Below are 23,079 nucleotides of genomic sequence, written 5' to 3' on the forward strand. Positions count from 1 at the left end.
ATGGTCTTATATGCTTGTATTTATTTATTTATTTACCTTTTCCTATGTTTATCACTGTACCGCTGCCACTATGTTAACACATTTTATGACATATGCCGGTGATATTAAACCTGATTCTGACTGAGGTTTTCCAAAATGCTTTATTTATTTCAACAGTAGCACTCTTACTCATAGTAAAACAAAAAATATACATAAATAAGCACCAAGACTCATTCTTTTTCTTTAAAAAGTCCACGATCATTGTTACTAATTCATTAATCAACCAGAATCACAATGGCATGGAAAAGAATTCTTCTGATGAATATTGCCACTTTGGGGACCTCTCTCAAAAATGTCTGCCACCCCTGCTATAGGTAATTGCTAAATACTGGAAATATCACAGGTACAGGAATACATGCTTCCAGGTTTTGTATTATGTATTATGTTCATTAATATGGCATAATTACCAAAATTCAGGTTTGCTTAATCAGTTACATCAACAACTAAAATTCTTCTTGCATGCATCCAATGGAAATTATCCACTCACCATGATTACAACTGAAAATGTCTGGAGTTCAGTAGTATATACTGTATCTTATCGATACACTTATTGATTGCCAGGTCAGATGGTTTGACAATCATTTCTCTTCCGGGAGAGTTTACACTAGGCTAACGATTTACCTACTTAATACAAAAGGAGTAGGGATTTCTTCTTTCATGGGGTTATGAATCTTCAGAATTTTCTGCCTGAGAGAATACAGGATTCAGAATCATAAAGTACATTTAAGGCTGTAATAGTTATTTTTAGACTAATGAGTTTTGGGGAGAACAAACAGGAAAGTGGAAAGACAACAGCCAGATGAGCTGTGACTTTACCAAATGGTATAACAGGCTCAGGGCCAATAGGGGCTACAACACCACTTTTTTAAACTTTCTTACTCATTATCACTTCAAGTAAGAGGCATTTTTCCTACTGAGTCATAGAAATAAGCAGCTCAATTTCTTGCCTGATATTTCTGCAATCAAAAGAAATGAATCTGAAACATTTAGACAGTAAAAATTAAAGAAAGCAAATTATTTCTAAACTGCTTAGAGATATTTTAATGCAATTGAACAGATTAGTATTAAGATTATAAGATCTAGGGGCAGAATTAGGCCATTTGGCCCATCAAGTCTGCTCCGCCATTTCATCATGGTTGATCCACTTCCCTCTCAGCCCCAATCTCCTGCCTTCTCCCCATATCCCATCATGCTCTGACTAACCAAGAATCTGTCAACTTCTGTCTTAAATATACCCAATGACTTGGCCTCCACAGCTGCCAGTGGCACTGGCCAAAGAAGTTCCTCCAAATTTCTGAGGGTGTGTCCCCTGATCTTAGACTCCCCTACCTTCAGAAACATCCTCCCCACACCTACTCTCCCTCAATGTCAAAAATACAGAGGAGTTGATCATGGATTACAGGAGGAACGGAGACAGGCTGGACCCTTTTGATATCAGTGGGACTGCAGTTGACAGGGTGAGTGGTTTCAAGTTCCTCGGTGTACACATCACCAGCTGTGTGGTGAGAAAAGCACAACACTGCCTCTCCTTCACCTCAGGCAAGCTGAAAAAGTTCGTCATCAGTCTCCAGACCCTCAGGAGTTTCGACAGGGGCACCATCAAGAGCATCCTGACTGGCTGTGTCACCGCCTGGTATGGGAACTGTACTATCCTCAATTGCAGGGTACTGCAGAGAGGGGTGCAGACAGCCCAGCGCATTGAGGATGTGACCTATCCTCTGTTCAGAATATTTACAGCAGCAGGTGTGTAAGAAAGGTCCAGAGGATCATCAGGGACTCCGGACCTCCCAACCACAAACTGCTTCATCTGCTTCCATCTTAAGGTCAGGACCAACAAGCTCTGGATGAGCTTCTATCAGCAGGCTATCAGATTTATTAATACACACTCCGCTGCACTGTTCAGGTGTGTTTCTGGGGTACAGAGGCTAGCGACCCTTGTGCCTGTTTATTGCTGAGCAGCAGTGAACCATCTGATTGGCCTATTAGAGTTCTCTTTGGGAACTAAGTTGACTTGATCAGCATTTCTGATCTGGCTATTGTTCACGATTTTTTTAGATTATGAGGCCACGCAGTCCTCCTTTATTGTCATTCAGTAATGCATGCATTAAGAAATGATACAATGTTCCTCCAGAATGATATCACAGAAACACAAGACAAACCAAGACAGAAAAACTAACAAAAACCACATAATTATAGCATATAGTTACAACAGTGCAAAGCAATACCGTAATTTGATAAAGAACAAACCATGGGCACGGTAAAAAAAAAAGTCTCAAAGTCTCTTGAAAGTCCCCTCATCTCACGCAGATGGTAGAAGGAAGAAAAACTCTCCCTGCCATGAGCTTCCAGCGCTGCAAACTTGCCGATGCAGTACCCTGGAAGCACCCAACCACAGCCGACTCTTGAGTCCGTCTGAAAACTTCGAGCCTCCAACCAGCCCTCTGACACTGAGCACCGAGCACCGTCTCTACCGAGCGCTTTGACCCTGGCCCTGGTAACGGGCAATAGGCAAAGCCGAGGATTTGGGGCCTTCCCCTCCGGAGATTCTCGATTGCACAGTAGCAGCGGCAGCGAAGTGGGCATTTCAGAAGTTTCTCCAGATGTTCCTCCGTGCTTCTCACGTCTGTCTCCATCAAATCAGGATTGTGCACGGCCTCCTACTTGACAAATACAATATCATTTCGGAGCGGCCGTGCGCGCTGCGTCGTGCTGCCATCTTCTCCTCCCCTTTTGTACTTACCAGTATAGGCTTGGAACATAGATTGTTCCACAAAGCCAACAAAAAGGCAGGCATAGCTGGGACCCATACAGGTGCCCATGGCTACACCTTTAGTTTGGAGGAAGTGGGAAGAGCCAAAGTAAAAATTGTTAAGAGTAAGGACTAATTCTGCTAGATGGAGGACAGTGGTGGTAGAGGGGAATTGGTTAGGTCTGGAATCCAAAAAAGAAGTGGAGAGCTTTGAGACCTTCCTGGTGGGGGATGGAGGCATATAGGGACTGGGCATCCATGGTGAAAATAAAGCGGTGGGGGACAGGGAACTTAAATCATTGAAAAGATTCAGAGCATGAAAAGTGTCACGAACATAGGTCGGAAGGGATTGAACAAGGGGGGATAAAACCATGCCCAGGTATGCAGAAATGAGTTCGGTGGGGCAGGAGCAAGCTGAGACAATAGGTCGGCCAGGACAGGCAGGTTTGTGGATCTTGGGTAGGAGGTAGAAACGGGAAGTGCGGGGTGTGGGAACTGTAAGGTTGGTAGCAGTGGGTGGGAGATCCCCTGAGCTGATATAAAATTGGTGATGGTGTGGGAGACAATGGCCTGGTGCTCCTTAGTGGGGTCATGATTGAGGGGTAAATAAGAGGAGGTATCCGTGAGTTGACGCTGTGCTTCGGCAAGGTAGAGGTCAGTACGCCAGACTACAACAGCACCCCCCTTATCGGCGGGTTTTATAGTAAGGCTAGGATTAGTGTGGAGGGGGTGGAGAGCAGAGCGTTCGCAAGGAGTGTGGTTGGAATGGGAACAAGGTGTGGTGAAGTCGAGACGGTTGATGTCCCTTTGGCAGTTAGCAATAAAAAGGTCCAGAGCAGGCAGAAGACCAGAGCGGGGTGTCCATGAAGAGGAGGAGGGTTGAAGGTGGGAGAAGGGGTCATCGGTGGGGGTAGGAGAGTCCTTGCTGAAGAAGTAAGCTCGACGACGGAGCCAGCGGAAAAAGAGGTCAGCATCATGGCGCACGCGGAACTCGCTGAGGTGGGCACAGGGGGGCAAAGGTGAGGCCCTTACTGAGAACAGAGCGCTCTGCCTCAGAGAGTGGAAGGTCAGAGGAGATGGTAAGGACCCGGCACGGATGAGAGCTGGGATCAGAGGGGGGACGGGGAGAGAGGCTGGTAGTGTCAGTGGAGAGGGGAGGGTTGGGGTGAGAGGAAGATGGAGCCTCCGAGGGCCGAGGAGCAGGTGATGGAATGTGAGGGAGATGGGGTTGCAGGGCCTCCTCTACTGTCAAGATGAAGCCTCACTCAGGTTGGAGGAACAACACCTTATATTCCGTCTGGGTAGCCTCCAACCTGATGGCATGAATATTGACTTCCCTAACTTCCATTAATGCCCCTCCTCCCCTTCATACCCTATCCCTTATTTATTTAATATATTTTTAAAAATATATTTCCCCCCCTTTTTTTCTCTCTCTCTTTTTTTCTCCCTCTGTCCCTCTCACTATAACTCCTTGCCTGCTCTCCACCATCCGGGCTCCCCTCCCCGCTTCTCCTTCTCCCCAGGCTTCCCGTCCCATGATCCTCCCCCTTCTCCAGCCTGGTATCCCTCTTGCCAATCAACTTTTCAGCTCCTAGATCCACCCCTCCCCTCCTGTCTTCTCCTATCATTTCAGATCTCCCCCTCCCTCTCTCAAATCTCTTACTAGCTCTTCTTTCAGTTAGTCCTGATGAAGGGTCCCGGCCCGAAACGTCGACTGTACCTCTTCCTATAGATGCTGCCTGGCCTGCTGTGTTCCACCAGCACTTTTTGTGCATACCTCCACATTTCCATTCCTTATTGATTGTACATTGCAACAGAGATGCGACATAAAGATTTTTACTCCCTCGTGTTGTGAGATGGATGTAAGAAATAAAAATAAATTCTAAAATCTATGGAGGCCTTTAAACGTTCGATAGGTTTCAATGAGGTCACGCCTCATTTTTCTGAATTCTAGTGAGCACAGGCCCAGAGCGCTCAAACACTCCTCATATGATAAGCCTTACAATTCTGGAATCATTTTTGTGAACCTCCTTTGAACCCTCTGCAATGTCAGCACAACCTTTCATAGAAGAGGGGCCCAAAACTGCTCACTTTTTGGATATGCAATGACATTTCTTGAAAAATAATTCAGTGATTAAAATATTTATTTTAACTGAAGATTTCAACTGGGATGAAACTACGTCAAAATGGGAAACCTTTCCTGGCTGCATAGTGCAATTGAATTGCTGACATGATTCCTCTGCACAAACCATCCATGGTCAACCTGTTTCAATAACTGAGAAAAGATTACATTTCTCCATTTAGGGGAAGAGTAAATCCAACCATTGTGCAAAATTGTAATGAATCTGGAGTTAATACAATAACAATTCTGACAAATTCTGATGTAATACACTATCGGAAAGTCCTCATGTCAGCATTCTTCTGCATCTGGTGATGATGTGCAACTTAATAATTTTAATGCATATCAGGTTCTGTATCCCTGGGTTTCACTGTCAGCTATGCTTCTAATATATTCAGACAACCTGTAATAAGAATTTTAAACACAAAAGGTTCTGCAGATGCTGGTAATGTTGAGCAACACACAAAATGCCGGAGGAACTCAGCAAGTCAAGCAGCATCCATTGAAGGGAATAAACAGTCAACGTTTCATGCCAACAGCCTTCATCAGGACTGGAAATGAAGGGGACAGAAGCCAGCGTAAGAAGGTAGGGTGGAGGGGAAGGAGTACAAGCTGTTGAGTGACAGGTGAGAGGGAGGGTGGATGGGTGGATGGATGGAAGAGAGGGTATGAAGTAAGATAGGGGGAAAAAAATCGGCAAAGAGCTGAAGGAGGAATCTAATCAGAAAGGGCAGTGGACCATGGAAGAAAGAGGAAGAAGAGGGAAACCAGAGGGAGGTGAAGGGTTGGTGAGGAGAAGAGAAGGAGTGAAACAGTGGGGAATAGAAAAAAGAGAGGGGGGGGAGAATAATTAATGGAAGTTGGAGAAATTAATATTTATGCCATCAGGCTAGAGGCTTCCCAAACAGACTACGAGGTGTTGTTCCTCCAGCTTGAGAATGACTTCATTGTGCTGGTAGAGATGGTCATGGGCAGACATGTCAGAATGACAATGTGATGTTGAAGTAGATAGCCACAGGGAGATACACCTACCTTCTCCCTCACCTGGTCTCACCCATTACCTGCAAGCATGTACTCTGTAACGTTCTGATTTCTGCACCCTTCCTTTCCAATCCTGATAAAGGGCCATGGCCAGAAATGTTGACTATTTATTCCCCTTCATAGATACTGCCTGACTTACCGAGTTACTCCAGAATGTGTGTGTGTGTGTGGTAAGAATTCCCTTCTGACAGACAAGACTTCACTCATTACGAGTCATGGATGATTGAAAGCAGATGACCGTAGTTGGCATGCACTTGTCGGGCTAAAGTACCTGTACCTGCCCTGTATTTTCCTGTGACTCCAAATTAGGTTGTGTGTTCTCTCGTTGTTGACTGGATATAGGATTGTCTATATCACGAAAAGTTCCTGGCTATTTGAGTAAATTAAATCTGAAGCAATAACCACAATTTAGAGTTGGTACAATGTTATTTTCAAGATGCGATTAGATTAAAAACTCTAACCACCAATTTGTCCAAAGGCAAATTATAAGCTAAGATTTTGCCCATTTATAGTTCAATATTTGGAGACATCATTCCTTTTTTAAATACTTTCACCAAATATATGTAAGTGAATTGGGATCAACAAAATACACTCAACAGGTTTGATGACTATAAATACAACCTAGAGAGAATGAAGTCCTTATGAATTAACTACTTATCTTTCATCAGAATGTGTGACTTGCTGTGTTGTGTGGCCTCTTGTTCAAGCAGCATAAACACAAACACAAAATCACAATAATGAATATGCATAGAAAATGCCAGAAATTCAGTCAATACAAGTATAAAAAGAAACTGATAATATTTCAAGTTGACGACCTTCCATCAAAATAAGGACGCAACTGTTAGAATGCAATAGAGAGAGAAGAGAGAAGAAACAGGTGAGGAAAGGGTAAAATGCAAGGTCACTAATAGATAGAAAGCAGCAAAATTGAATGACAAAAATGGACGTCAGTGTATTCAAGAATGGTATATTTGTCCACAGATATAGCTTAACTACTTCAAAGACATGAAAGAAGTAGTTTTCAAATATGTGGCATCTAATTCCCTAATTTTAAAGTTCCATTGGACTTTCTTTTTAAGAGCATTTACATCTGCTTAATTGTATTTCTCCCAATTTTCATCGCATTATCTGTAAAATATTTAATAATTTTGTTTAAAAATTGAATTTCTCCCTTAACAGATTTTGCCACTGTACATATCATTCTAGTGAATCTTACCAAAAAATGTTTTTTTTTTAAAAGGTATGTTGCCTGTAAATGAAAACACAAGGAAGATGGAATTCAAGTACATCCTTTCATAGTTGGAACAAAAATTCCATCTCTTTAAATGTTATGCCTCTTATAAACATATATTCATATTTATAATGGAAGTCTCTAATGTTCACTCATATTGATGTTGAAATATTTGCAGAAACATACATAACTAATAGCTATTTAGAATCTATTCATGTACTTGAGATTAATGATCAGATTTGACCTTTGGCTCATTATACAATATTAGAAATACAATATCAATATTGAAAGTTTATATTTTTCTTTATCAAATACAATATAAAAAAGTGACCTACTTTGATCTGTTCACTGATGGTCTTCAGTGCTTCCACTTCCTGTCCAGCTTTTGGAACTAAACGAATTACTTGATCTCTAGATAAGAAAAGGTTGATCTTTGTAGTATATTTTCCTTTAAATATGCAGTGTGACCAAATTTAACAATAATTCTTTTATTGTTTGAACAAATATTTTGAATTAGACTTTTTTATTATCAATATATCTATAGTAAATTCTAGTGGAAATGATAGCATTATACCACTGAGGTTTCAAATCAGCCAACTTAAGTGAAGTAAAAGGGATTCAGTAAGCATTCTAACACAGACCAGTTTCTGGAGTTACATTTACCTCCTGAATATCAAATTTGAATGGCAGTCCAAAAAAGAACAGTTGCAATTTATGGATATTGGGTCAGCAGTTTCATATTTGTTGCATCATTAGCTATTTGAACATTTGATAAATGAAATAGGTTCCATTTCTGAAAAAAAATCACAAATCACCTGATTTCCTTTGAAGTTGTAGTTTTCTCCAAGTCAGATTTGTAAAATTGTTTCAGGGAATATGAGACGCGTGTTGAATTCTCATTTTCCTTTTAGGAATAAACCTACTCTTGTTGAGAAAACTATTCACATAAGTAACTGATCTAAAATTGCTACTGGTACTTTTTTGACTGATGTTCTTGCAACAATAAAATCAAAAATGTGCCAAGCTACAACAGTGATACTAAGCACAGAGTATCCAAAATAAAAAAAGCAGTCTTGTGAGACCACCCTTTGAAGAATGCACAAAGGTAGAAAACAAGATTTGTACTCTGCAGGTGGTAAGCAATGATTTATGCATCACAGTACAGGAAGCAGTGGTATTCAATAATTTTGAACATGTGATACACTCCCTCATCAGAATGCTTTGTGACTTGCTCTGGCTATGAACCAGAAACATGAGTTTAAATCCCATCACAGCAGATAGAAAATTGAAAATCTGTTAATGAAATAAATCACAAATTAAGAAAGGTAGAAAGTGAGCGGCAGCCAGTCTAAGAGAAGAGTGGAGCTATCATGAAGTACATGAGGTAACCTGGACACAATAGGAACTTGCTCTTGTTCGGACAAAAACAATTGCTATGGGTAATTTTTGGACTGATATTCCCACAACAGGATCAAAAAATAGGCCAAGCTACAATAGTGATTCTAAGCACAGAGTATCCAAAATAAAAAAAAAGTCTTGTCAGACCACCCTTTGAAGAATGCACAAAGATAGAAAATGAGATTTGTACCCTGCAGGTGGTAGGCAATGATTTCCCTATCACAGCAGAGGAAGCAGCTGGAGTACTAAAGACCCTCCTTTGAAGCTGGTGTATAGAAACACATTTGGAGAATACATAGCCATGAAAGTGGCATTAAAAATCATACTGGGGTGTTAGATCATGGTTGATCCCAGATCCCAGTCAACCCCATATACCCACCTTCTTGCCATATTCTTTGATGCCCTGACCAATCAAGAAACTATCATTTTTTTTTCTTTAAATATACTCACGGCCTTGGCCTCCACAGCTGTTTATGGCAGAGCATTCCACAGATTCACCACTCTGTGCCCAAAAAAAATTCCTCATCTCTGTTCTAAAGGGTTGCCCCTCAACTGTGAGGCTGCGCCTTCTAGTTTTTGACACCCCCACCAAAGGAAACATCCCCTACACATCCACCCTATCTAGTCCTTTCAATATTCAGTAGGCTTCAATGAGATCCCCTCCCACCGCCCCCCCGCATTCTTCTAAATTCCAGTGAGTGCAGGCCCAAAGCTGCCAAACGCTCCTCATATATTAACCCCTTCGTTTCTAGAATCATCCTTGTAAATCTCTTTTGGACTCTCTCCAATGACAACACATCCTTTCTGTGATATACAGCCCAAAATAGGTTGACAAAACTCCAAGTGTGGCCTGACCAGTATCTTACAAAGCGTCAGCATTATTTCCTTGTTTTTGTATTCTATTCCCCTTGAAATAAATGCCAACTATGCATTTGTCTTCTTTACCACAGACTCAATCTGTAAATTAATCTTCTGGGAGTCTTGCACAAGGATTCCTAAGTCCCTTTGCACATCTGATGTTTGAATTTTCTCCCTATGTAGATAACTGTCTGCACTTTTGTTCTTTTTATCAAAAAATGCATTACCATACATTTCCCAAAACTGTATTCCATCCGTCACTTTATTGCCCATTCTTCCAATTTATACAAGTCCTTCTGCAATCACATTGCTTCCTCAGCACTACCTACCCCTCTACCTATCTTCATTTCATCTTCAAACTTTACTTTATTGTCGCCAAACAATTGATACTAGAGCGTACAATCGTCACAGCGATATTTGATTCTGCGCTTTGTGTTCCCAGGAGTACAAATCAATAGTAAATACTAAAAATTTAAATTATAAATCATAAATAGAAAATAGAAAAGGGAAAGTAAGGTAGTGCAAAAAAACTGAGAGGCAGGTCCGGATATTTGGAGGGTATGGCCCAGATCTGGGTCAGGATCCGTTCAGCAGTCTTATCACGGTTAGAAAGAAGCTGTTCCCAAATCTGGCCGTATGAGTCTTCAAGCTCCTGAGCCTTGTCCCCGGAGGGAAGAGGAACGAAAAGTGTGTTAGCTGGGTGGGTTGTGTCCTTGATTATCCTGGCAGCACTGCTCCGACAGCGTGCGGTGTAAGGTGAGTCCAAGGACGGAAGATTGGTTTGTGTGATGTGGGCTGTGTTCACGATCTTCTGCAGCTTCTTCTGGTCTTGGACAGGACAACTTCCATACCAGGTTGTGATGCACCCTAGAAGAATACTTTCTACAGTGCATCTATAAAAATTAGTGAGGGTTTTACGGGACAGGCCAAATTTCTTTAGCTTTCTCAGGAAGTAAAGGTGCTGGTGGATCTTCTTGGCAGTGGACTCTGCTTGGTTGGACCAAGTCAGGTCATTTGTGATATTGACCCCAAGGAACTTAAAGCTTTTGACCTGCTCCAGTTACGCACCACCGATGTAAATGGGGTTGTGCGGTCCGCTACTCCTTCTGAAGTCAACAACCAATTCTTGCTGACGTTGAGGGATAGGATATTGTCTTTGTACCATGCCACCAGGTTCTTAATTTCCTCTCTGTACTCAAACTCATCATTACCCGAGATACAGCCTACAGTTGTGGTATCATCAGCAAACTTATATATTGAGTTTGATGGAAACTTGGCTACACAATCATGGGTGTACAGTGAGTACAGCAGGGGGCTGAGTACACAGCTTTGTGGGGCACCGGTGCTCAGAGTGATTGTAGAGGAGAGCTTGTCCCCTATTTTTACAGCCTGGGTCCTGTCTGTGAGGAAGTTGAAGATCCAGCTGCAGATCTGAGTGTTAAGGCCCAGTTTCCGGAGCTTAGGAATCAGTTTATTTGGAATGATGGTATTAAAGGCAGAGCTGTAGTCAATGAAAAGGAGCCTTACGTATGCATCTTTATTCTCCAGGTGTTCTAAGGAGGAATGTAGGGCCAGAGAGATGGCATCTGCCGTTGACCTGTTGCTCCGGTAGGCGAATTGCAAAGCGTCGAGGTTGACTGGTAGGCTGTGGTTGATGAGTGCAATAACCAATCGCTCGAAGCACTTCATAGCAATTGATGTCAGAGCCACAGGTCGATAGTCATTCAGGCATGCCACCTTGCTCTTCTTCGGCACTGGGATTATCGTTGCCTTCTTAAAACACGAGGGGATCTTAGACTAAAGCAAGGAGCAGTTGAAGATGTCAGTAAGCACTCCAGCTAACTCTCTTGAGAACCCGTCCTGGGACGCTATTTGGGCCCGTCGCCTTCCTTGGATTTATCTGCAGGAAGGCCGTTCTAATGTCCTCCACAGTGACGATGAATCTCGATGCCACCAGGTTCGGTTTATCCGGAGGAAGCGAGACGCTCCTCTTCTGTTCAAATTTTGTGCAGAATACGTTAAGTTTGCCAGGAAGAGAAGCACCACAGATACTGATATTCCCAGCCTTTTCTTTGCGGCCAGTGATCTCCTTGCCACAAAGCCAACAATCCATTATCTAAATCATTGACAAACAATGTGAAAAGTAGCGGTCCCAATACAGATCCCTGAGGAACACCACTAGTCACAGGCAGCCAACCAGAAAAGGCCCCCTTTATTTCCACTTGCTCCCTCCTGCCTGTCAGGCATTCCTCTATCCATGCCAGTATCTTTCCTATAATGTCATAGGATTTTGTCTTGTGAAGCACCCTCATGTGTGGCACCTTATCAAATGCCTTCTGAAATTAGTGATTTTTATAAATGACCTGGATGAGGAAGTAGAAGGGTAGGTTAGTAAGTTTGCTGATGACTCAAAGGTTAGGGGTGAGTGGATAGACAACTCAGATAAATGTGAAGTGGTTCATTTTGGTAGGTCAAATTTGAAAAACAAATAGTATTAATGGTAAGACTCTTGGCAGTGTGGAGGATCAGCGAGATCTTGGGATCCATGTCCATAGGACACTCAAAGCTGCACAGTGCTGTTAAGAAGGTGTATGGTATGTTGGCCTTCATTAACCATGGGATTGAGTTCAAGAGCCATGAGGTAATGTAACAGCTATACAAAACCTTAGTTAGACACCACTTGGAGTACTGTAACACACATCAAAGTTGCTGGTGAACGTAGCAGGCCAGGTAGCATCTCTAGGAAGAGGTACAGTCGACGTTTCAGGCCGAGACCCTTCGTCAGGACTAACTGAAGGAAAAGTTAGTAAGAGATTTATCTGCAGAATTCCTGTTACTTGGAGTACTGTGTTCAGTTCTGGTCGCCTCATTACGGGAAGGATGTGGATACTATAGAGAGAGTGCAAACATGTTGCTGGATTGGGGAGCATGCCTTATGAGAATAGGCTGAGTGAAATTGGCCTTTTCTCCTTGGAGTGACGGAGGATGAGAGGTGACCTGATGGTGGTGTATAAGATAATGAGAGGCATTGATCGTGTGGCTAGCCAGAGGCTAATTTCCCAGGGATGAAACAGCTAACACGAGGGGGCATAGTTTTAAGGTGCTTGGATGTAGGTACAAGAGGAATGTCAGAGGTAAGATCTTCACACAGAGAGTGGTGGTTACATGGAATGCACTACCAATGAAGGTTGTAGAGGCAGATACAATAGGGTCTTTTAAGAGACTCTAAGATAGGTACATGGTGCTTAGAAAAATAGAGGGCTATGCAGTAGGGAAATTCTAGGCAGCTTCTAGAGTAGGTTACATGGTTGGCACAACATTGTGGGCTGTAGGTTTTCTATGATTTTCTATGAAAATCCAAGTAAATGACATCCACTGATTCTCTGTCCATCCTGCTTGTAACTTGCTCAAAGAACTCTAATACACTTCCCTTTACAGAAACCATGCTGACTTTGACTTATTTCATCATTAGTCTCCAAGTACCCCAAAACCTCATCCTTAATAATAGATACTTTCCTAACCATTGAGGTTAGGCTAACTGGCCTATAATTTTCTTTCTTCTGGCTTCCTCCATTCTTAAAGAGTGGAGTTTTAACTTCCATGTGTTCGCATAGAATACTCTGGAAAAAGAAGCAAATGGCTTCTGTTTACTAACTTATAACCCATTGAAATTGCTAGAAGTAAACAGAGCCAAGACCCTTCAAAGGAAGGGGGAAGATGCCAGAATAAGGTGGTGTGTGTGTGTGTGTGTGTGTGTGTGTGTGTGAGAGAGGGATGGGTGAATGTAGGAGCTATGTATTCTGTGTTGCGCGATTATTACGCTTATTATGGTAACTAGTCACATGAGTGGGGACGTGGTAAAAGTGAAGGGAGTAAGTTACGTATTCATGCTTGTTTCACGGCAGTTTGTAGCTTGAGGTCGGCTGAGATTATATCTTTCTGACCGCTGAGATAACGCTCAATAACTCCTAATGGTATGTTTTGCTAATTGCTAATAAAGTATCAAAATAAGGAATTCAGCTCTTTGGAGCAATCACTGATGTGATTATGCAAGTATAACAACGCCATCTGGGGTTGCAGGCTGGTGGCAATTATTTTGTTTTGTTTTTGGATCAATTTTGCCGCTACACTTTGTCAGCAAGGATTTAGACAGTTATAACAAATGAACGTCAACACTCAGATGTGACTGAGAAATTGGAAGTGCCAGCATGGAGCAGCTCGTGGCAAATAACAACCTTCCTTGTTGTTTAACGATGTGTGTTTAGATTTGAAATACAGTTTTGAAGTAGTCAAACGTAGGTGTGTCCAAAGGGGCCGGACTGAAAAGCTGTGTAGTGGTGTTTGCCAGAAGTGTTCAAGCCTTGGTTCTGTTGAAAAGCTGAAGAATTGAAATAATTGAATTGCTTCTAGTATTGAAAAGCTGAATTGAAACTGCCATTATTTTGCCTGTTTTGCACATTTGGAAGGCAAAATAATTTCAGCCTGAAGCAGAAAGCTTTAAAGCTGAGGGAGCGATTAAACAAACATACCATGCTGAAGGTCAGTTTCCTGGGGGAAATGAAAATGTTTACAAAACCAAAGAACAAGCTGTGACAACTGGTAAGTTTCAGGATGGCGTACGCACTGAAGGCAGTGTGTCTAACATGCATGGAGCACATTCTGGTGTTAGCAAGACATCTCTTGCGTCTAATATCACATTGTTGCACATTAAAATGGAGGCTAATTTAGCTGAGACAACAGATATCGAGGGATTTGTACACCCTGGAGGAAAAGGTGAAGCAGCTTCGAAGAAACCAAGAACAACAGGAGGGAAAACAAGAGAAAATCTACAGAAGCTGGAAATCGAAAGAAAACACACAAAATGCTGAAGGAACTCAGCAGGCCAAGCAGCATCTATGGAAAAGAGTAGATAGTCAATGTTTTGGACTGAGACCCTTCTTCAGGACTGAAGGGAAAAGATGAGAAGTCAGACTAAGAAGGTGGGGGGAGGGGATGAAGAAATACAAGGTAGTAGGTGATAGGTGAAACCGGGAGAGGTGGGGGGGTGGGGGGAAGTAAAGGACTGGGAAGTTGATGGTGAAAGAGATAAAGGACTGGGAGAAGGGGGAATCTTTTAGAAGAGGACAGAAGGCCATGGAAGTAAGGGAAGGGGGAGGAGCACCAGAGGGAGGTGTTGGGCAGGAAAGAAGATAAACTGAGAGAGGGAAATAGGAATGGGGAGTGGTGGGGGGTTCGTGAAATTGATGTTCATGCCATCAGGTTGGAGGCTACCCAGACAGAATACAAGGTGTTGCCCCTGCAACCTGAGTGAGGCCTCATTGTGGCAGTAGAAGAGGTCATGGACTGACATGTTGGAATGGGAAGTATAGTTTAAATGGGTGGCCACCAGGAGATCCCACTTTTTCTGGTGGATGGAGCATAGGTGCTCGTTGAAGTGGTCTCCCAATCTACGTTGCATCTCACCAATATACAGGAGGCCAAACCGGGAGTACCGGAATCAGTAGGTGACCCCAACAGACTCACAGGTGAAGTGTCGCCTCACCTGGAAGGACTGTTTGGAGCACTGAGTGTTTGTGAGGAAGGAGGTGTAGGGACAAGTGTGGCAGTTGTTCTGCTTTCGAGGATAAGTGCCAGGACGGAGATCAGTAAGGAGGGATAAATGGACAAAGGAGTCGCGTAGGGAGTGACCCCTGTGGAAAGCAGAAAGTGGGGGCAGGGAAAGATGTGCTTGGTGGTGGGATCCTGTTGGAGATGGTAGTAGTTATGTGCTGGATATGGAGGCTGGTGGGGTGGTAGGTGAGGACAAGAGGAACCCTAACCCTAGTGGGGTGGTGGGTGGATGGAGTGAGGGCAGGCGTGCATGAAATGGAAGAGATGCGGTCGAGGGCAGCATTGATGGTGGGGAAAGAAAAGACCCTTTCTTTGAAGGAGGATGACATTGCCTTCGTTCTGGAATGAAAAGCTTCATCCTGAGAGCAGGTGTGGAGGAGATGGAGGAAATGCAAGTCGGGGATGGCATTTTTACAAGTAACAGGGTGGGAAGAGGTATAGTCCAGGTATTCAAGCAACAAGGTGGGACAACAGGAGAAATCAGGAAGAATAGTTAGAGCAACTTTGAAAACAGATGGAGCAGTTTACGTTGCAGGAAGAAATTACAGCCAAGATGGCCAGAGTTAAAGTGCTAAGGCCTTCAAGTGCCGTGGGTGGTAAATGTACAACAGCACAGCTCTTTGGTGGGAGTTCCTATGCTGTATGGGACAGAGAAACTCCAGCATACTCAATGTCAAGGTGGATTCATTTGAGAATCAAAAGTCTATGAGTCATGAGTTTGAACCCCAGGGAGTAAGCTGCATTAAGGAGATTCTCTGAACCCATGTCATATCTAATGGCCCAGGGTGATCTGTTTCATCAGCAATCTCTCAATACACTTCATCGCTTTGGATGCAAGTACTACTGGACAATAGTCATTGAGTCTGGTTACCAAATTTTTCTTTGACACAATTCTGGTCGCCTCACTACAGGAAGGACATGGAAACCATAGAAAGGGTGCAGATGAGATTTACAAGGATGTTGCCTGGATTGGGGAGCATGTCTTATGAGAATAGGTTGAGTAAACTCGGCCTTTTCTCCTTGGAGCAACCTCCATCTCCTTGGATGAGAGGTGATCTGATAGAGGTGTACAAGATAATGAGAGGCATTGATCGTGTGGATAGTCAGAGCCTTTTCCCCAGGGCTGAAATGGCTAACATGAGAGGGCACAGTTTTAAGGTGCTTGGAAGTAAGTACAAAGGAGATGTCAGGGGTAAGTTTTTTTTATGCAGAGAGTGCTGAGTGCCTGGAATGGGTTGCCGGCGGCAGTGGTGGAGGCGGAAAGGATAGGGTGTTTTAAGAGACTCCCGGATGGCTACATGGAGCTTAGAAAAATAGAGAGTTATGGGTAAAGCCTAGGTAGTTCTAAGGTAGGAACATGTTCAGCACAGCTTTGTGGGCTGAAGGCCCTGTATTGTGTTGTATGTTTTCTATGTTTCTATGTTTAATAATTGAAGCTTGCTTGAAGCAGGCAGGTACAGGTTTCCCCCGCCATCCGAAGGTAGAGCGTTCCTATGAAACGGTTCATAAGCCGAAATGTCGTAAAGCAAAGAAGCAATTACCATTTATTTATATGGGAAAATTTTGCGAGCGTTCGCAGACCCAGAAATGACCTACCAAATCATGCCAAATAACACATAAAACCTAAAATAACAGTAACATATAGTAAAAGCAGGAATGATATGATAAATACACAGCCTATATAAAGTAGAAATACTTCTCTATAACGATTGCCTGCACAGATCTCCGTAGCGAAAATCTCACGCAAGCGCTCTCGGCAGAAAATCTCACGCAAGCGCTGTTGGCATAAACGCGCTATCCAGTAACCTTTAAACTATGAAGCTGCCAAATCTACCAAATAACACGTAAAAATACACAGCCTATATAAAGTAGAAATAATGTATGTACAGTGTAGCATCACTTACCGGAATTGGGAAAACAGCGCCGAGCACACTGATGATGGTGTGTTAGACTGAGTCGTCGCAGGCTGGGTGGTGCAGTGGCCCCCCACCTTCCGGGCCACTGACCCGATACATTGCCACGAAGAATGCAGCAGTAGCCGTGTGGCACCCAGCACATCTTTAAGAAAAAAGCTGAAATAAACATGCTAATTAATTAAGTGCTGCCCGGCATGTAAATGTCGGCGCAGATCAGAGGCCATTGCCGATTGCATCGCCTCTGATCTGAGCCGACAATTACGTGCTAGGCGGCACCTAATTAATTAGCATGTTTATTTCAGCTTTTTTCTTAAAAGATGTGCTGTGTGCCTCTCGGCTACCGCTGCGTTCTTCGCGAATCGGTACTGTATCTGTCCGGGGCCTGGGTGTTGGGGTGGTGGGACACGGGGGTGTCATCTCATCGTCGATCGGGGCAGGCAGCTCATCTTTTCCTATGACTGCCCGCCTCGATGTCGAAGGTTGAGGTTCGTCATCGCTGTGGCTGATGTGGAAGGCTTGCTTGACTGCTGAGCCTCGCGCATTTTTCTATCATACAGTTGTTTGTAAGCACTCAAACCATCCTGCAAATATCCCCTAAACCTACGTACCCTTTCAAAATTAAAGTCGTACTTTATCATTGCAGCAAAAATCTCACACAGTTGCTTCACTTTCTGTGTTCGGTTGCATTCGGTTTCAATTGTTATCCTTTCCTCTTCCAATTGCATCAGCTCTTCATCTATCAGTTCTTGGTCATGGGATGCCAAAACCTCTTCAACATCATCTTCGTCAACTTGCACAAGCCAAACTCACTTTGTCCTTGCTTCGTTCACCACGATCGAAACGCTTAATTATGTCTATTTTTACGCTAAGTGTAACACCCTTACTCTTTCAGGCTTTTCCGACACCTTAGAACTCATCTTGCTAACGGCTGCTCAATGCAACGTATTTAAGCAATGCCGTTCCAAATCTGGGGCAGAGCGGCTGCTCGGGCCGCGCGCTGCCTTTTATCGCGCGCTGATTTTTTATCGCGCACTGCCTTTCTTTGTAACAGTGAAAACACCTTCTGAAACGAAAACAGGGTACTAATGTAGGTCTTTCGTAACAGTGAGGTTTCGTAAAGCGAACGTTCGAAAAGTGGGGGACACCTGTACCTCAGACTGGCAGTGAGAGATTAAAGATCTCAGTGAACACTCCAGTCAGCTGATCAATCAGGTAGCCCATTTGGGATGGATGCTTTCTGTGGGTTCACCCTCTTGAAGGCTGTTTGCATGTCGGCCTCTGAGGCTGAAATTACAGGATCATAAGGGGCTGTGGAAGTTTGTGATGGTTCCTCCATGTTTTGACAGTCAAAGCATGCATAATAGGCATTAAGCTCATCTGGAAACGAAGACTTATTGGTGCTTATATTACTTGATTTAACTTTGTAAGAGGTATTCAAACCCTGTCATAACTGATCCTCATCGATTCAATATTGTATTTGCCACTTTAGTCACATCTGATCACAAGTGTAACGATTTTCAAAGTCTTTACTGGCAAGGGTATGCGTTTTTCTAGCCAGGGCTTCAGCCTTGCTACTTTTCCATGAATACTCGTTTTGTGCGAGACCTTAGAGATTGCAGAGCCCTGAACTTTATCTCCAATTGTAGACACTGACTTCTGCAGCTCACTCAGAGTGACCGTTGCTGTTGTAGTAGCCTCTCATACAAGCTCCATTCTTCTCTGGCAACAAAATTTAGAGGGACTGCTTAACCTAAGTGTTGTAGTGATTTTATATTTTTCCCCACTTTTTCATGATGGACTGCACTGAGCTCCGAAGTATGTTCAGTGCCTTTGGGATGGTCTTGTACTCTTCCCCAGATTTCTGCTTCTCTATTATTATTTCCCTGACTTGCCTTGAATGCTCTTATATCTCCATTTTGGTTTGGTTTGTTCAACCTTTTTGGCATGTCAACAAATACACTCAAAAACTTCTATAGATGTACCATGGAGAGCATTCTGACAGGCTGCATCACTGTCTGGTATGGAGGAGCTACTGCACAGGACAGAAAGAAACTGCAAAAGGTTAGAAATCTAGTCAGCTCCATCTTGAGCACTAGCCAACAAAGTACCCAGGACATCTTTAGGGAGCGGTGTCTCAGAAAGGCAGCGTCCATTATTAAGGACCTCCAGCACCCAGGGCTTGTTCTTTTCTCACTGTTACCATCAGGTAGGAGATACAGAAGCCTGAAGGCACACACTCAGTGATTCAGGAACAGCTTCTTCCCGTCTGTCATCCGATTCCTAAATGGACATTGAAACTTTGGATACTACCTCACTTCTTTTAATATACAGTATTTCTGTTTTTGCACATTTTAAAAATCTATTCAATACAGGTAAATGATTACTTGTTTATTTATTATGTTTTATTTTATTTATTATTTCTTTCTCTTTCTCTCTCTGCTAGATTATGTATCGCATTGAACTTCTGCTGCTAAGTTAACAAATTTCACGTCACACACCAGTGATAATAAACCTGATTCTGTTTCTGACCTTAGAGAGAAAGGGAGTGTTTGTTCATTGAAAACAGGTGATCCTCCAACTTTCTACGTCAAAAAATTGGGTGAGTTGGTAATACGTAAATTGCAGCTGAGGAAAATTGGCATTGTAATTACAAAGGGGATGAATACTTTTTCAGCTTCACAATTCTGGTTTTTAAGTTTTAGTAAATTGGTGACAGGTTTTGAAATTTTCTTTTGATTTGACATGATGCACAATGTTTTGCAGATTAGCTAAAATCCTACTTCAATACATCTTAAATTTAGAAAATGAGACAGCAAATAGTGAAAATAGTTGTGTGTGGGGGGGGGGGGATGGTGCTGAATACTTTTTCAAAGCAATGTATTGTATCAGTCTCTACCACCAAACCTGGTCGTGTATTGCAGGCAACTACCACTCTCTGTGTAAAAATAAACTACATCTGACATCCCTTCTAAAAATTCTTAGATTCACCTTAAAATAACGCCCTTTTGTATTAGCCATTGGAGCATGGGAAAAAGGTATTGCCTGTCCACTCATTCTATGGCTCTTATCATCTTATACTGTACATTTTTATCAAGTTACCTCTCATCCTCCTTCACTCCAATTAGAAAAGTCCCAGATCACTCAATCTTTGCCCATAAAACATCTTCTCTTATCCAGGCAGCATCCTTTATATAAAGATGCAGCCATAACTGAACAGAGTGTCCCAACTGTGATCTAACCCGCATTTAATAGAGCAGCAACAGTACCTCGTGACTCTCGAATGCCGTCCCTCGACTAATGAAGATGAACACACCATCAGCCTTCTTGACCACCCTTCCAACTTGCGCAGCAACACTTCGATCTACAGACTTGGAGTCCAAGGTCCCTCTGTTCCTCTGCACTGTTATGAATCCTGCCATTAATCTTGTACTCTGCCTTTGTGTTCATATGTACTTCCAAAGTGTATCATAGAACATAGAAATCTACAGCACATTACAGGCCCTTCAGCCCACAATGTTGTGCCAACCACATACCCTACTCTAGAAACTGCCTACCGCATAGCCCTCTATTTCTCTAAGCTCCATGTACCTATTTAAGAGTCTCTTAAATGATCCTATTGTATCCACCTCTACCATCAACACTGACAGTGCATTCCCCACACCCACTACTCTCTATGTGAAAAACTTACCCTTGACATCTCCTCTATACCTGCTTCCAAGCACCTTAAAACTGTGCCCTCTCGTGTTAGCTATTTCAGCCCTGGGAAAAAAGCATCTGGCTATCCACACGATCAATGCCTCTCATTATCTTGTACACCTCTATCAGTTCACCTCTCATCCTCTGTCATTCCAAGGAGAAAAGGCCAAGTTCACTCAACCTATTCTCGTAAGACACACTCTCAAATCCAGGCAACATCCTTGTAAATCTCCCCTGCAATTTCTCTATAGTATCCACATCCTTCCTGTAGTGAGGTGACCAGAACTGAACAAGTCCTTCAAATGGGGTCTGACCAAAGTCTTATATAGCCGTAACATTACCTCACGGCTCTTGACCTTAAAGAGTATCATTTCACAGGTTTCTGAAATAACTCTAGCAGTTTTCAGTCCAGCTCTGCGTCCTATATTAACTTTCTACATTGCCAGCCTCCGTATTATCTTCAAACTTACTCATCCACTCTTCAACTTCCCCATCCAAGTCAGTTATAAAAATCGGAATGAGCAGGAGTCCCAGAACAGATCCCTGTGGAACACCACCAGTCATCAATCTCCAGGCAGAATCGTCACCATCTACAACTACTGTCTGCCTTCTGTGAGCTAACCAGTTGTGAAACCATGCTGCCAGGCTTTCATGGATGCCATGCCTCAGGACTTTCTGGGTGAGTCATGCAATTGTTTTTTCACTGGATTTCAATGGAGCTTTAAAAAAAGGGTGAATGAAGACCTTTGAATAAACAACTCATAATTTGGGCTTTGTGAATGCTGTGTTATATGTCTATAATAGACTTTGTTGAAGGTTAACTATTCACTGAGCTTAATTTGTATTTGGTCATTACTGCTTACTTATTCTGATCTCAGTCAATACTTTACAGTGGCTTGTATATGGCATGTAATTCTTATGTCCAAGCCATTTTTATATCACATTTCCATTTTAAAAAAATAAAGTTAACATTTTCTTGTATTATTGCATTCTCGTTGCTGCTCCACATCATTGTGTGACCTGTAAAACATCTTCCAGTTTAAAGGTTTGGCCATATAATTCCACTTTCATTTTGTGACAGTGTAAAGGATACACTGATGTGTCCTCTCTCCATTAATCACGGTAAACATTCCACAAATGTGCTGTGCGATAAAAATCCTAGTTTTCCTAGAAGTACCGCCGGTGCAGAATTTTGGCGTATGACGTATTTATTGCTAACAGGAAAAAAACCCCAAAACCAGTAACCACTCTATAAAACAACATGACTTTGAGCCAGTAAAACAAAAATCCCGAAGAAGGTATAAAAAACGTCTACGACGTCTTTCTACTAACTTAAGACAGTATCAAAATACTGAATCATATTGCCGCAACAATAACTTCATAATGTTTAAATTACAAAAACCATTTTTTATTTCCATCTACCTGACACATATACTTTCATAATGCACATCAGAAAATTTCTACCAATGGATAATTCAATAAAATGAAGACAGCTGAACAATTTTAGCTGCATAATTGGACAGTAACACTTACCCTTCGTACTGATTATTATAAAGAAAGGCTTGTACGACGCCTCGACAATTCAGGAAATTCACAGCAGCGAATATTAAAGCAGCTGCAATAATGCGTACACTCCCCTCCATGTAGATGGTAAAAAGTATTTTAAAAATAAGTATCTAATATTTAATTTGCACCAGAAATCTCTCCCCCTTGAATGCTTAATATTTGGCAATAAAACAAATCTGCATTGGCAAAAAGCAAAGCGTCAGAAAAACTTCCTCGGCAAAGCAAGTGTATTCAATCTGGCAGGGGAGTGTGGAGGTCCGGGTGTATTCGCAATCCGGTAGCTCCCGCTCGCCGGCAAGGCCGGGCACGTGACCCCGGGATGTCGCTGTTCGCAACCAGGACCCCAGCACGGAGACCGTAAGTTGAGGGTTACAGAAGTATACCACTTTGGATACCATTGGGGGAATGACCTTTTGGGGGAGTCGCAGTGACCGGGTCTCTGGCACTAAAAAAGAAGTGAAGAGACCCTAGGCTAGATGGTGCGGACCCGCCCACTTCGTGGCTTCATCGTTTGTAAAAGGAGACAATGACTTAGTTACCTTTTTTCGAATGACAATCATTCACCTGAAAGGATTTTGAGCAACTTTTTTTCTGTTTTTGAATAACTGTAAATAGAGTTGTATTTCTGGTTCGCCAGTTGCTCAGGGCGCCTGCTATATAAGGCGAGTTCCGGTAGTTCTGCCTCAGTATTTGCAAAGGCAATAAAGATGATGTTGCTAATCATGTAATGTGTGATCTGTATATCATTGACTTCTACGAATACATGTCATTATTTTTGTTGAAAACTATATGGCTTCTACGGGAGAGTGGCACTGAGCATGGGTCTGTGGAGCAGAAGGAGAGGGGGAGAAGAGGG

General features: G+C 42.7%; 1 protein-coding gene across 1 annotated transcript in view; it reads right to left on the reverse strand.

Annotated features, from left to right (window-relative positions):
- The window catches only part of cpa6 (carboxypeptidase A6), an 82,268-nt gene extending 59,929 nt beyond the window's left edge, over window positions 1–22,339 (reverse strand). Inside the window, exons 1-2 of the mRNA XM_063042008.1 lie at window positions 22,191–22,339; window positions 7,515–7,590 (exon numbers count right to left, since the gene is read on the reverse strand). Of these exons, the coding sequence (XP_062898078.1) occupies window positions 7,515–7,590; window positions 22,191–22,300 (186 nt within the window). The 5' untranslated portion in view covers window positions 22,301–22,339. The remainder of the gene's footprint in view (window positions 1–7,514; window positions 7,591–22,190) is intronic.
- Window positions 22,340–23,079: the final 740 nt, after the last annotated feature.

Source organism: Mobula hypostoma, chromosome 1 (assembly GCF_963921235.1).
Source record: "Mobula hypostoma chromosome 1, sMobHyp1.1, whole genome shotgun sequence".
NCBI classification, from domain to species: domain Eukaryota; kingdom Metazoa; phylum Chordata; class Chondrichthyes; order Myliobatiformes; family Myliobatidae; genus Mobula; species Mobula hypostoma.